The 12,747-nt window shown below is 42.1% G+C and overlaps 1 protein-coding gene across 1 annotated transcript in view; it reads right to left on the bottom strand.

Annotated features, from left to right (window-relative positions):
• Window positions 1-3,004: 3,004 nt before the first annotated feature.
• HACL1 (2-hydroxyacyl-CoA lyase 1) overlaps window positions 3,005-12,747 on the bottom strand; it is a 34,763-nt gene continuing 25,020 nt past the window's right edge. The window contains exons 12-17 of the mRNA XM_054991234.1: window positions 12,447-12,548; window positions 11,340-11,494; window positions 9,587-9,745; window positions 9,334-9,441; window positions 8,840-9,026; window positions 3,005-8,254 (exon numbers count right to left, since the gene is read on the bottom strand). Coding sequence (XP_054847209.1) covers window positions 8,222-8,254; window positions 8,840-9,026; window positions 9,334-9,441; window positions 9,587-9,745; window positions 11,340-11,494; window positions 12,447-12,548 — 744 coding nt within the window. The 3' untranslated portion in view covers window positions 3,005-8,221. The remainder of the gene's footprint in view (window positions 8,255-8,839; window positions 9,027-9,333; window positions 9,442-9,586; window positions 9,746-11,339; window positions 11,495-12,446; window positions 12,549-12,747) is intronic.

The raw sequence follows: 12,747 nt of genomic DNA, 5'->3' as shown, positions 1-12,747 counted from the left end.
ATTGGATCGGTGGGGGTCTGAGGGGATGCTCCATAGCACACACATTCCATAACTGTACAGAGGCCAGGGCACTAATGGGCAGGAACTGGGAGAATCACTCAGACCACAGCCAAACACTCGGCCGCAACTGTACATTGTGGAAGATTGGCGATCCTTGAGGGAAGCCTTTATGCCATTATTAGTCACCACTGAGGAAGCTCTGATGCATTTGTAAGCAACACCAGTCTCTTAGAAAACACTGTTCTCAAGGATTTATTCTTGGTCTATGTGTGCAAAGGGAAGGTTTAACACATTCACTGCTGTACAGTTTTGCTGACGAAATCCTGGGCCCCTCTGTGTAGTCCTCTACAGGGAAAAAAGATATCTAGCTATCTTTCCCTTGTATTTTTTTTCTTTAAAGAGCTATACAGGCATGCAACATACAGATATCTATTTCTTTTAGAGCGCTAACAACATTACTGCAATTCAGTTGGGGGAACCATATGAAGAACCCCTTCTATTCATGATCCCAATCCAAATCAGTGCTACATTTGGCTTTAATAGGGAGTCAGTGTGGTGTAGCAGTTAGAATGCCAGATTGGGATTTCGGAAACCCAAGTTTGAATCCTCACTCTGCCATGGAAAGTTGCCGATTTCTAAATTATTGCTGTTTTTGATTCTCCAGATAAATAAAAAAAAATCAATTTACTTCATTTATACCCAGTGAGGACCCACAGTGGCGTGCATCATTCTCTTCTCCATTTTATTTTAACAACCTTGTGAGTAGGTTAGGCTGACAGCGTGTGACAGGTTCAAGGTTCCCAAGCAAACTTCCACGGCAGAGCAGGGATTCGCACCTGGGTCTCTCAGATCCGACACTCTAGTTCCTCTACCACACGGGCTCTGTAGAACATTTACCCCCCTGCTCTTAAAATTCAACACAGCGAGGGTTTTGTGTGTTTTGTTTATATGTTGAGGCCAGTGGCAATGTAATTGCACTAGGGCATATTGAATAGCCTTGGCACTTGTACTTAAATTTATTAATTTGCTGATTCTGTCCAAGAACTAACAGCACTTTTTAAACAAACTATTATTTCCTATCTACTTTGGTTTGGCAGCTCTTTCATCTATGGTGAAAAAAAAGAAAGTAAATGCAGCTAATAAATATGTGTTAAGTCACCAGGTATCCTCTAATTCCCTCTGCAAGAACTTTACTTTCTTTAAAGGATAAACCCCTCCAGCATTTCTGTAGGGCAAACGAGCAAAGCATTTTGAGCACAACAGCACAGCCTGGATGAGAGAAGACTAACCCACCTCTTTAAGAACAATTTAGATCGGAGACATATGCTGGGTAGAAAAAAAATGAATCCATTTAGTGTAGGCATTGGCTCTGGCAAAACAATATAATTCTATTTCTTTACAGAATTTGCAGAATATTAGAGTCAATTTAAATTGAGCTTGGATTTTTAAATACCAAGATCTCATTTTGCTGAATTCGCACACGCACACACTCCTCTGTAGCTCAAGAAACCAACTATAGATTAAATATTTTTCTACATTGAAGTGACATTAATATTACTAATACAGTTAGATATTAAACCAAACATCTAACCGAGAAAGGTATTTTTGTTAACATTGTTGTCATACTGAATCTGAATAGGGGAACTAATCTTTGGAAATATCCAGTTCTATATATTATTCTGACACCTGGCTTAGATATCAAAGAGGTCACAAGGGGGCTAGAAGAGTGATTAAGTAGATAGTATAACCAGCAGGGATATATCCCGATCAGTAGAAACACACTGGTCATATAACTGTTAGGGATGTTTTTCAATCAATAGAGACACACAGATTTTGCCATCAGATTGTCTAGCCCTATCACCTTGTTGACTCACTGCTGGAAGGGACTTTGATTCTACAGAAGAGTAGTTCATGTTTGTTCTAGCTATTATGTTCACTGGGGCTGCTTGTTAAACATATCAGCAAACATTATGCTTATAACCCTTGGGGAATGGATAGAGGCAAATACTACATCTCCTCCACCCACCCACAAACACAATGGTCAGGCAGCATTGTTTCACTGGTTAGCCACCAACTATTAAGATGTCAGTTGGCTGAGATGCTGGAGATCTGTAGATTTCCAGCTATCTTTCATTTTCTGGAGGCCCGTCAGCCTTCTTCTGGATCTGTATTAGATCACTGCAGTCTGTTCTCTCAGGATGACAACAGGATCCTGTGAGTGGTGAGGCCCACCACCTGTCCCTTGAACCCTTGCCTATTGTGGCTGATGAAGGCCAGTCCTGATGGCCTTCAGGATTCCTTGGAGGCCATTGTTAATCTCTCCTTAAGCTCCAGAGTTTTTCCTGGAGCATTGAAGGAAGTGGTAGTGTGGCCTCTGCTGAAAAAAAACATCTTTCGACCCCAGCGACTTGTCCAGTTACTGCCCAAATTTGCACCTCCCATTTCTGGGTAAGGTGATTGAGCGGACAGTGGCGGAGCAATTGCAGGTTTTCCTGAACGATTCCTCTGTCCTGGACCCATTCCAGTCTGGCTTCTGCCCTGACCATGGGACAGAGACAGCGTTGTTTACCCTTACAGATGAGCTCCACAAACACCTGGATCAAGATGGGTCAGTGCTGCTGCTATTACTAGACTGCTCAGCAGTGTTGGACATGGTTGATCATGATCTGTTGACCCAAATTTGTGGGACCGCCTTGCAGTGGATGGTCTCCTTCCTCCATGGTCGGGTACAGAAGGTAGCACTGGGGGAGCAGTTATCGCTTCGCCACCCTTGTGGAACGTGTGTGGTGTTCCACAAGGGCCAATACTCTCCTCAATGTTATTCAACATCTACTTGTGTCCCCTTGCCCAGTTGGTGCAGAGTTTCGTGTTGTGATGTCACCAATATGCTGATGACACCCAACTTTACATGTTGATAGCTGGCTGGCCAGAGATCGCTTGTCAGGCTATGGATGACAGGATAAGGTGCACAGGTCCCTGTACCATTGCAACAAGAAGTCCAAGCTCTTGGTTAAATGGTTTTATTCAGAAATCCAATCTTTTCCATATATATTTGCATAGAGTTACTCAGAGGCAAAAAAGCATCTCAGTAGTACATGCTTCCTTGATAGGAATAGAGACTTGAGGAAAATACAACTCTAAATACCCATTCATTTCCCCCCTCCCAGCTAGACCACAGGTGTGTGCGGGAAAGGGTCTAGGAATGCATGAGAGTAAACTAACATTTTAGACAGTGCAAGGTCACTTCTGTGAGCTTCAAAGAAAGAACAGATAAGACAGCTGCATTCTCAGGCTGCTAGAGGGAGAAACGAAAGTTATGGTTAGAGCATTTGCAAAATGAAATCAAGATACAGCATTAGCAATGGTTCAATACATAGAATAATGTCATGGATGTAGGGGTACAGACATGACACTGCTCCATACAGTTTGGACAGGGCTTTGGAGGCTGTGACTGGATGGTTGAAGCAGCAATGACTGAAGTTGAATCCTATGAAGACAGAGGTCCTGCATCTGGGCCGTGGGTTTTTGGTTTTGGTAACCGACTCCCAGTCCTTGATGGGGTGCCACTTGCACTGTTGCAGGTGATGAGGAGTCTGGATGTGGCATTGGCTGCCTCCTTGTCAAGGGGGGCCCAAGTCGTGGCAGTTGCCAGGTCTGCATTTTTCCACCTCCATCAGATCAAGCAACTTGTACCCTATCTTTCAGTCACCAACCTTGCCACAGTGATACATACGACGGTTACCTCCAGATTAGATTACTGCAACTAGCCGTATGCTGGGCTGCCCTTGGGCCTGCTCTGAAGCTGCAACTGGTCTAGAATGCAGCGCTGCTGTCCTGACTAGGACTCCATTCCGGTCACATATAACACCGATACTGCACCAGCTGCACTGGTTCCCAGTGGAATTCCAGATTAGGTTCAATGTTTGGGTTTTTTACCTTTAAAACCCTTAGCAGACTGGGACTGGCATACCTGCACGAATGCCTCTCACCATATGTTCCTCGGAGGAACCTTCATTAGGCAGACCAACATCTGCCAGTGGTTTCCCACCCCAGGGAAGTTCATCTCACCTTGACCAGGGCTAGGGCCTTTTCAGTCCTGGCACTGACCTGCTGGAACTCTCTGTCTGCAGAAACACAGGTCTGGCAAGATTTATTATCTTTTTGCTGGGCCTATCAGAGATGTTCCGCCAGGCATATGGTGGTATTGGTGAACAGACCCCCCCCCCTTTAACCAGCCTGCCAGGAGGGGAACATTGCCCCCCGTCTGTGTAACCTCTAATTGCTCGCCACCCGCCCTATGGGTTTTAGGTGTTGAGGGACTGTGCAATATGAGTCACTAAGTTTTATGAACTGGAATTGTTTTATCTATTTTGCTACCTTGTTTTTTTAATCTGATGTGATCCGCTCTGAGCCTTCTTACAGGGAGAGCAGAATATAAGTGCAATAAAATAAATAATCAGCAATACTGGGAAGCACGTTAAGCTTCTTTTCCCATGTCATTGGAAACCACCTTTCCTTCTTGCTCAGCTATTAGCTTCAGAAGGAAAAAAGGACAGCCACACCAGGACAAGTGGAAACAGCACCTCCCCTGGAACCATTGCCACAGTCTTGATTCAAATTCCCCTCAACATGGCTACTTTTAATAAAAAGATATGGTCATAGATGCCCCAGATGCCTCATCTGTGTGAAGCCTAAGAAAAAGAAACATAAAACAACTCACAAAAAATGTCACAGAGCAGGTAGGGTGGTAGCTCTGCCAATTGCTGCGTCCTTTGTACAGAGACTGTCACGTTCCTGATGACATGAAACACCTGATGGCATTTCAATTTATTAGTTGTGCCTACCGTCGTGCCACCTGCTTTCTTGGGTTGCCCTAATACGTGAGCAAGACACTCTTGAACAACTTCTTTAAGCCAAGTCTTCTCAGAACCACACAAGCTTAATCTTACCCATCCTTCCTTTGCTATTTGACACGGTTTTCCCATTGCACCGGAAAACCTTCACCTCAACCATCAGTCCAGTCTTCTCTGTCATTCTTGTGTTGGATTTTGACCACTGTATGAAGTGCATTTAGCCATACTTCCGCTGAACTCCATTGTACATTTATCTCACTGAGTGGCACTACAGCCATTGTATTTTTAGCATGTATCTTTATCCTATGCTGTTTTCCTGATCTGAAAGGGTGTAAGAGGTGCTATCTGGCCCATTTGGGACACCCATGCTGCCAATGGCAAAATTTATGTATTTACACATTGGTGACCCCCTACCTTGGGACCATATAACTGCTCGGATTATATATAAACATACAGACAACAGAGATATTGGGTGATTGGCTTATGTGAGGGAGGGAAAAATAAGATGGAAAAATAATGACCGTATGAGTGGCGGGAAGAGAAGGATCAAGGTTTAAGGACTGTGGTGCCAAAAAAGAATAAGGTTCTAAAGGGAGATGTAAAATGGAGGGGGACAATGAAAAGGGCAGACTGATTTGGAGGGCTAAAGGAAACAAATTGAGCAAAAGACAATTTTGATTATACAAAGGGCAGAAGGTACTCTGTATCTTCTCCACTCTTGATTTTTCAGAGATGTTCTCCCCTCCCCCTTTTGCAATTTCCAGTTTCTAATATGCCATTTTTTCAAAGTTAATTCCTCCCCTCCCTCAGGAGATGCTATTTGCCCCAAGATGGAAGAACACACAGGAACCCCTTATGCAACTTATACGTCCCTCTGCATACATGTGTGCACACATGTTGCAAAATCAGCTCTTGAGGGTGGGGTCCCTTTGGAGCACACAGAAATTGCAAAAATGTTACAACCTGCCAGAGGTGGCTTACAAAATAAAGATAATAAAAACAAAATTTTAAAAGATATTAATTAAACATTAATCCAACATTAAAAAAGCCAGCCCAGCATAAAAACAGATCATAAAAACAGACCACAGATAGCTAAAAATAACAGTTTCCAGGCTAAAAATAGTGTTTTTACAAAAAATCAACCCCTTAAATTAAAAGCCTGGATGAACAGAAACATTTTGGCCGAGAACCTAAAAGAAAGCAACGAAGGTGCCAGGTGAGCCACAAGGGGAAGAGCATTTGATGAGCAAGGTGCCTCTGTTGAAGAAGCCCAGTCTCTAGTTTCCACCTGCTGCACCTCTGAAAGCACAGTTGCTAGGAAACAACCAACGGGAAAGAGATGCTGTGCTTATGGGCTCCCTAGAGCTATCTGGCTGGCCACTATTCAAATCAGGATACTTGCTATGGTCCTGTGTTGTTCCTTTGTTCTTAGTCCTGCCAGACTAAGTGGTACACTTCAGGAGTAGTGTTGTGTACTGATTGGACTCCACTATGAAGCTGGGCCACTGAGCAACACTGGACCCTCCACCCACCCTGAGTATAATTATTTTTATTATTTATTTATTTATTCAATTTATATACCGCCCATCCCCAGGGGCTCTGGGCGGTGATGTTGTTGTTGTTGTTCATGCTTGTGATGATAAAGCTTGGAAGGGAGAGCCATGTATGCCACTCTGAGCAACTTGGAAGAAGTGTGGGGTCAAAAAGTGCTGGATAGGTAGGTGTGTTGCAGTTTAGTTGCACATAATTTACTGAACATGTCTTGTAGCTTCATTAAGAGGTCAGGGAAAGACTTGCTTATATTGTTTAAAGTCCCACCAAACAGCTGGTAACTGAACTAGGCCAATCCCCTATTTCTGGATTTAGTGAAAGGCATAATAAACCATTATTTAAAGTTCTTTATGTGATATGCCAATACTTTTTGCTCTTTTTTAAACATCCTACTGACATGTTCCCAAACACTGTTTATGGAATTTTCTGCAGCTTCATTGATAATTAACATAGTATTGATCCCCCCAATTTGTCTTTAAAAAGGACTTAGTACATATTTTCACAAGACAAAACCATGAATTAAGGACGCCCTCTGGTGAACATGAATGACATGGAACACAATTTTCTTTTTTAAAAAGTAGTCAAATTTTTGGAAAGAGAATTTCAGAAATACTTAAGTACAGCTTCCTAGGATTGTAACTCATTGCAGTGTGTCAGTTTTCTGCCTAAATGTAAATATACAACAAGAATGCTTATATTCAAACTTTGCTAGGTTCCTCGTTTTCTAAAAAAGTTCTGAATTTCTTTTCAAACACATTTATAGGCAGGCATTACAGCACCATGACTTAATAGGACTACCAGAAAATTTAAAAAGTATGAGAAAATATTAATAGGGAAAAAATCAGTGCTTATAAAATGCTAAAACTCGTGTCATGTTTACCACCTACATTTGGTGCATAATCCAGCCAAAGCTACGTACGCCTGATTTGTTTCAAAGAGTGAGAGAGCCAAGACAGAACCTAATTCTCCCCCCTCCCAACAAAGAGACATCAATAGTACGAAGCTGTGTGTTTAAAAAGGATACAGCTCAATCAAGATTAAACAAAACAAACAGGCAAGCGAAGCATCAGAAAACACATGGTTTAGTGACTGACCATCCTGGCGGGGAAAGCTGCTTCTCCACCTGATTTTATTCTGATTATATAAGACTGCGGTCTATAAGAAGCAAAGCAAACCGCTCCACCCCTAGAATTATAAGCTTATATCACCTATGAGTTCCATTTACAGCTGTATCAGAACCAGTAAAAATGCACAATACTTAAAACAGCAGGAGGTTTTGTTACAGCTCAGACTAAGTTCTTTTAAAGCCACACAAATTTTATTTATAGCTTTCATACTTTGGTCACTTTTATAAGGCAACATCATGCCACCATGATCCAATCACAGCACCATGAGTGTCTGCTAGTCTCGATAGTGTCTTTTAGCAGACAGAGACATGCCATGTACAGCCACCACAGGGCTACGCAGCACTCTCTTACCAGGGAAACATATAAAGTTCAGCACTACGGCAGTTATCATTCTTGGTTTTAAGAGCTGGGACTGACCCCATGGATGGTGCTGTGACTATGTGAATAGATAATGGTAGCAATGAAGAAGGGAGCCAGATACAGTTGCTGCTTGTCTGCTCACCCATGTGTGTGACAAAATGCACGGCCACAGTACCAGTGCTCGGTCACTGAGGACTGGCAAATATATAAGGATCTTGCAATCCATACAAGCCATTGCAGATCACAGCTATGATGTGGTCTGAAGTCTGAAAGCCCATTGTGATTAGTTTACACAGACGGTTTTGCCTAGGAACCCCAGTGCATCTTCTACTACAGGTTAGATCGCGTCAGCCAGTGAAACTCCTGGAGGGAACAAAACAAAAGTCAGCCTCTAGGAATACACTTTTACTCAAGCACAGATAAACAAAATATACTTTTGCACTTTATTATTACTCAAGCAACTGTTTTATTAATAAAGACCAGGGCTTTTTTTCAGCTGGAACACGGTGGAACGGAGTTCCGGAACCTCTTGAAAATGGTCACATAGCTGGTGGCCCCGCCCCCTGATCTCCAGACTGAGGGGAGTTTAGATTGCCCTCCGCGAGGGCAATCTAAACTCCCCTCTGTCTGGAGATCAGGGGGCGGGGCCACCAGCCATGTGACCACTTTCTCCGAGGGCAACCCACTGAGTTCCACCACCTCTTTTCCCAGAAAACCCCCCCTGATAAAGACTGTGGAAAGTAAACAACAGCTGAGATGGCTATCCTATACTGGCACTTGAGGAAGCAGACTGCAACCTAATGGTAATACTGAATTCATATTTTTAAATATTGTCACTTAAGATTAACAACAGCTATCCAAACATAAGCTATTATTGTTGTTCTATTTAACACAAGAAGTGACACTTTACTCCCATTTCAGGCTGAGAAAGAAACTGGACAGACTTACTTGCTCCTTCCTGTCTGACTGTGGATCAATCATTACATTAATGAGGGATGGGACAGGTTTTTCCACCAGGCTTGTTTTCAGGGCTGCTTGCAGTTCTTCAGGAGTTTGGACGAAGTATCCTTTACCACCAAAAGCAGATACTATCTGCTCATAGTGAGCATTTGGCAGCAGAGATACTGGAGGGGCACTGAAATGAAGCAAACAGAGGTTTGATTTGCAGAGGGAGCACCGAGAAGACAGTAGCAACTGGACTTTGTAAAAAAGATTTTTTAATTTTATTTATTTCACATTTCTATTCCACCCTCCCCGCGAGCAGGCTCAGGGCAGATCACAACCCATTACAATACAATACACCATGTTCAAGACCTCTGGTCTATGAAAAAGACAGGAGCATCACAGAGGTTTTATGTACCTTTTAATGTACCTTTTAAAAAAACTATTTCAAGTCTGAAACATCCAGGAAGTTAAAAGCTGAGCAGCACAGAACTACCCACCATGTAGCAGGTTCTCCATGCTCCAATATCTCCTTCCAAGTATCTGCATCCAAACCACCATATATCCCATTGTTGTTGACTATGATTATAACGATTGGCAAGTTATACCTGCAGTTATTTGGAATGAGAAACGAAGAAACATTTCATGTTTTGGAGAAACGTGGCAGCTTCCAACACTATAATGTTTCAGCTCTGCCAGCTATCAGGTATGTTACTAATATTTTTAAAAAGTTGAACTGGCCCAAGATATTACCTGCATATAGTCTCCACCTCCATGCCAGAGAATCCAAAGGCACTGTCTCCTTCTATGCAGACCACTTGCCGCTCAGGATTATGGTCCTTAGAAACCATGGCAGCTGCTATTGCAAAGCCCAGCCCAACTCCCATCGTCCCAAATGTGCCAGCATCAAGCCTACAAGAAAGAAAGGAAATTCGTTGTCTCTTTTCTGACATATTACTAAGTTTCTCATGCAACAGTTCTATGTTCACATTTGCTACCCTATCTTATTAAAAAGAGGAACTGGGTGTATTTAGAAAATATGAGGCACAGCATGTATTTATAGATCAGTCCCATTTAAATAGGGAATTACATAAAGGTTTGCGGAAAGTGAACTGGATTGGCAATTAGAAGAAGGCTCTTTTATAGTAACATCTTATATTTTTAGCTGTTGGCATAGTTGAATTACTGGAATTTCAAATCAGATGCTAATTATTTGTAGTGAGGGTTGCGAGAGGCTCTGGTACAATCATTTGTGTCCACTGAGATTTATATTACAAGGAAAGTAAAAGAAGGCACGTAGCTTCAGCAGCTTCGCAAGCTCTTAGGATGGCTAATAAAGGTTTGTGAAATATGTGCCCATGCACATGTCCCCTCTTCATGATCAACCACCTTTGGAAAGTGTTGCTGATCCCAGGGAAAGCGCATATGCACGGGCACTCCCTCCGTATGGGCGCATTGTGCAGACAACACAGTAATTGTGGGGAGGTGGGGGCAGGGCCGGAGCGCTCAGGCCTGCTCGCGCAGTGTATGGACTGGGCATCCGCACAAGGACAAGGAGAGACTACTGGATTGATCCAAAAGGATTGTATCTTGAATTTAGATTTTGCTCTCTTAGTCATCTTGAGTTACAGGTATTGACCTCAGGGTCAGGTTTCATTTGACCCACAAATCACACTGAAGATGATAATTTGCCCATAAATTAGTGAGTGGCCCAAATCATAACTCAAAACAGCACACATCTGAAAGTGATTTTCAAAATGAGTGATCAAATAAATTGCCAACTCAAGAGATTCAGAAAATGAACTTTTTGCAGAGCTGAATGGCCACATATGTTGACATTAAAAATTAGATACATTTTGTATGAGGGTGGGGGAGGAGTTTGCATCTACTGGGCCTGCCCCCCAAACCTCTGCATTCAGCTGAACATCTGCAGCAAGCCCTAAGTGTGTACAGGCACAAGCGCTCTGGGTTCTTCTGGGAATGATGATTTCTTTTCTGGCTTTCCCAATCATGTACGTACACAGAGACTGTTGCAGATGTTCAGCTAAATACATGGGCATTTGGGTGAAGTCAGCAATTGCAATCTTGCTACTCTGTGCACAAGGCCACAATCAGCAGCCAATGTGATCTGGAATTTTCAGTTCCATATATATCCCATATGACTTAGTCCATGAAAATTTTATTCTTTTCAAGCTGACTCATTACTTAATCCTGCCCAAGGCGTAGGAGGGAAACAGCACTTAAGCAGAAACCACCTTTCAGTAGTGCTTCAAGTTTAATCAATAAGTGTGAGTGTCTGGAACATTTGATTAACGACAACCCCTATTTCCCATGAGTGCCAGATAAAATTTTCATTCTGTTTTGTATTTGGGGGAGAGGGAGAAAGCTAAAGATGAACCAAATTACTACCCAAGTTAAAACTTTGCTGATAACACTTATTATTCTTTGGGCTTTCCAGGCATGTGGTGGTGGAGAGGGAGAGAAATGGAACAAAGTCAATAATTACCTACACCGAGGATGGTAATTTGGAAGCATTGTGCGCCCTATGTCCATGGTGTTTGCTCCCTCACTAACCAGAATGCAGTCTTTTGGCAAAAGTTCCCTGATGTGGCGGAATACTGTATAGTAATTCATGGGCAGATGCCTTCGCAGTGATAGTGCCTGATTTTAAGAACACAGAAATTAACACCTGTTACTCCAACAGGCCCTGTAAGGGATAAGTACTACAAAAGTATCACAATGACACACACTGATTTTCACAGAAAACAGGTGTGAGACACTGAATGGACTTCAAACAAACATACTGAAAATATAAGTGAGGAAAAAAATCAGAATTTTGATCACAGCTGCACGAATTTTCTGAATGAATCCACATCTAGCATCAACATGTTACAGATATAGCTAGAACTATAGGAAAACAGTTGCTGGATTTAACCAGGAAAGTAATAGAAGATGCTTTTGTGCACAGAAACAGGGCTCGCCCAGCCCCATAGCTAATCATGCTAAGAAGGGAGTCCAGAAGCCTAGAACAGAACAAGCTTGAGAGCGGCATGAAACAGACAAGTAACACAGTTGTATCTCCTTGTGTAGACTAGAAGAGCCACCTAGATGTTTCAAATATAGATAACTTGGTCTGGTGTTTAAGTAAAAGATAATTAATAATCCCAGAATGTGAGCCCTCTGAAGCGGGACACAATTATTGTTAGGAGATGATTTTAAACCCTATAAATATGAGGAGCTGAATTGATTTGAAACTTGGTCCAAGAAGGGGCCTTGCCTGTGACCTGCTCATCTTTGGGTAATACTTTTTTGGGACTCATGTAATGGTTTTCCTTAATGATCTATGTAAAAGATGGCACGATTCTTCTGTCAACTGAGCTAATATAAAGGATGCTGAATAATCATGTTTTATTAATAAAAGCTTAGAATGGAAACAAAGATTCTGTGTACTTGTGTACTATACCTGGTTAACAAACCTAAAACATTATTTGTGGTGTAACTCTTGCCAGGAATTAAATTATTTGATACTGAACAGCTAACTAGATGCTTAGGCCTTCTTAAATGCACTCCTTTATCTGAATCAGGCCCGACCAGAGTCATCCAGAACAAGTACCTTGGATGTTTCCTCATTGCTTTTCATTTTTGCCTGTAGTTCTGCCCACCACTCAGTACCAGAAGGGTATTTCCAAAGCTTTCTGTTCAGATGTTCTAAAAGCTGAAAGTACAAAAAAAAAATTATGCACCCTTTTCTCCCTTGAATTGATGTTGCTTAGAACATGAAATGTATCTTAACTCAGTACTGTATAACCTAGAGAGGTAATTTATATGCATTTAAACATCTCAATATATTGGTGCATGTTTTGCTGATAGATATTAACTGACAATCTGCTAGAAAAAATGGCTCTGCTTTAAGC

This window comes from Eublepharis macularius, chromosome 11, assembly GCF_028583425.1.
Source record: "Eublepharis macularius isolate TG4126 chromosome 11, MPM_Emac_v1.0, whole genome shotgun sequence".
NCBI lineage: Eukaryota > Metazoa > Chordata > Lepidosauria > Squamata > Eublepharidae > Eublepharis > Eublepharis macularius.
The sequence above is the reverse complement of the archived record's forward strand: the minus strand, read 5'-3'. Positions and strand labels throughout refer to the sequence as shown.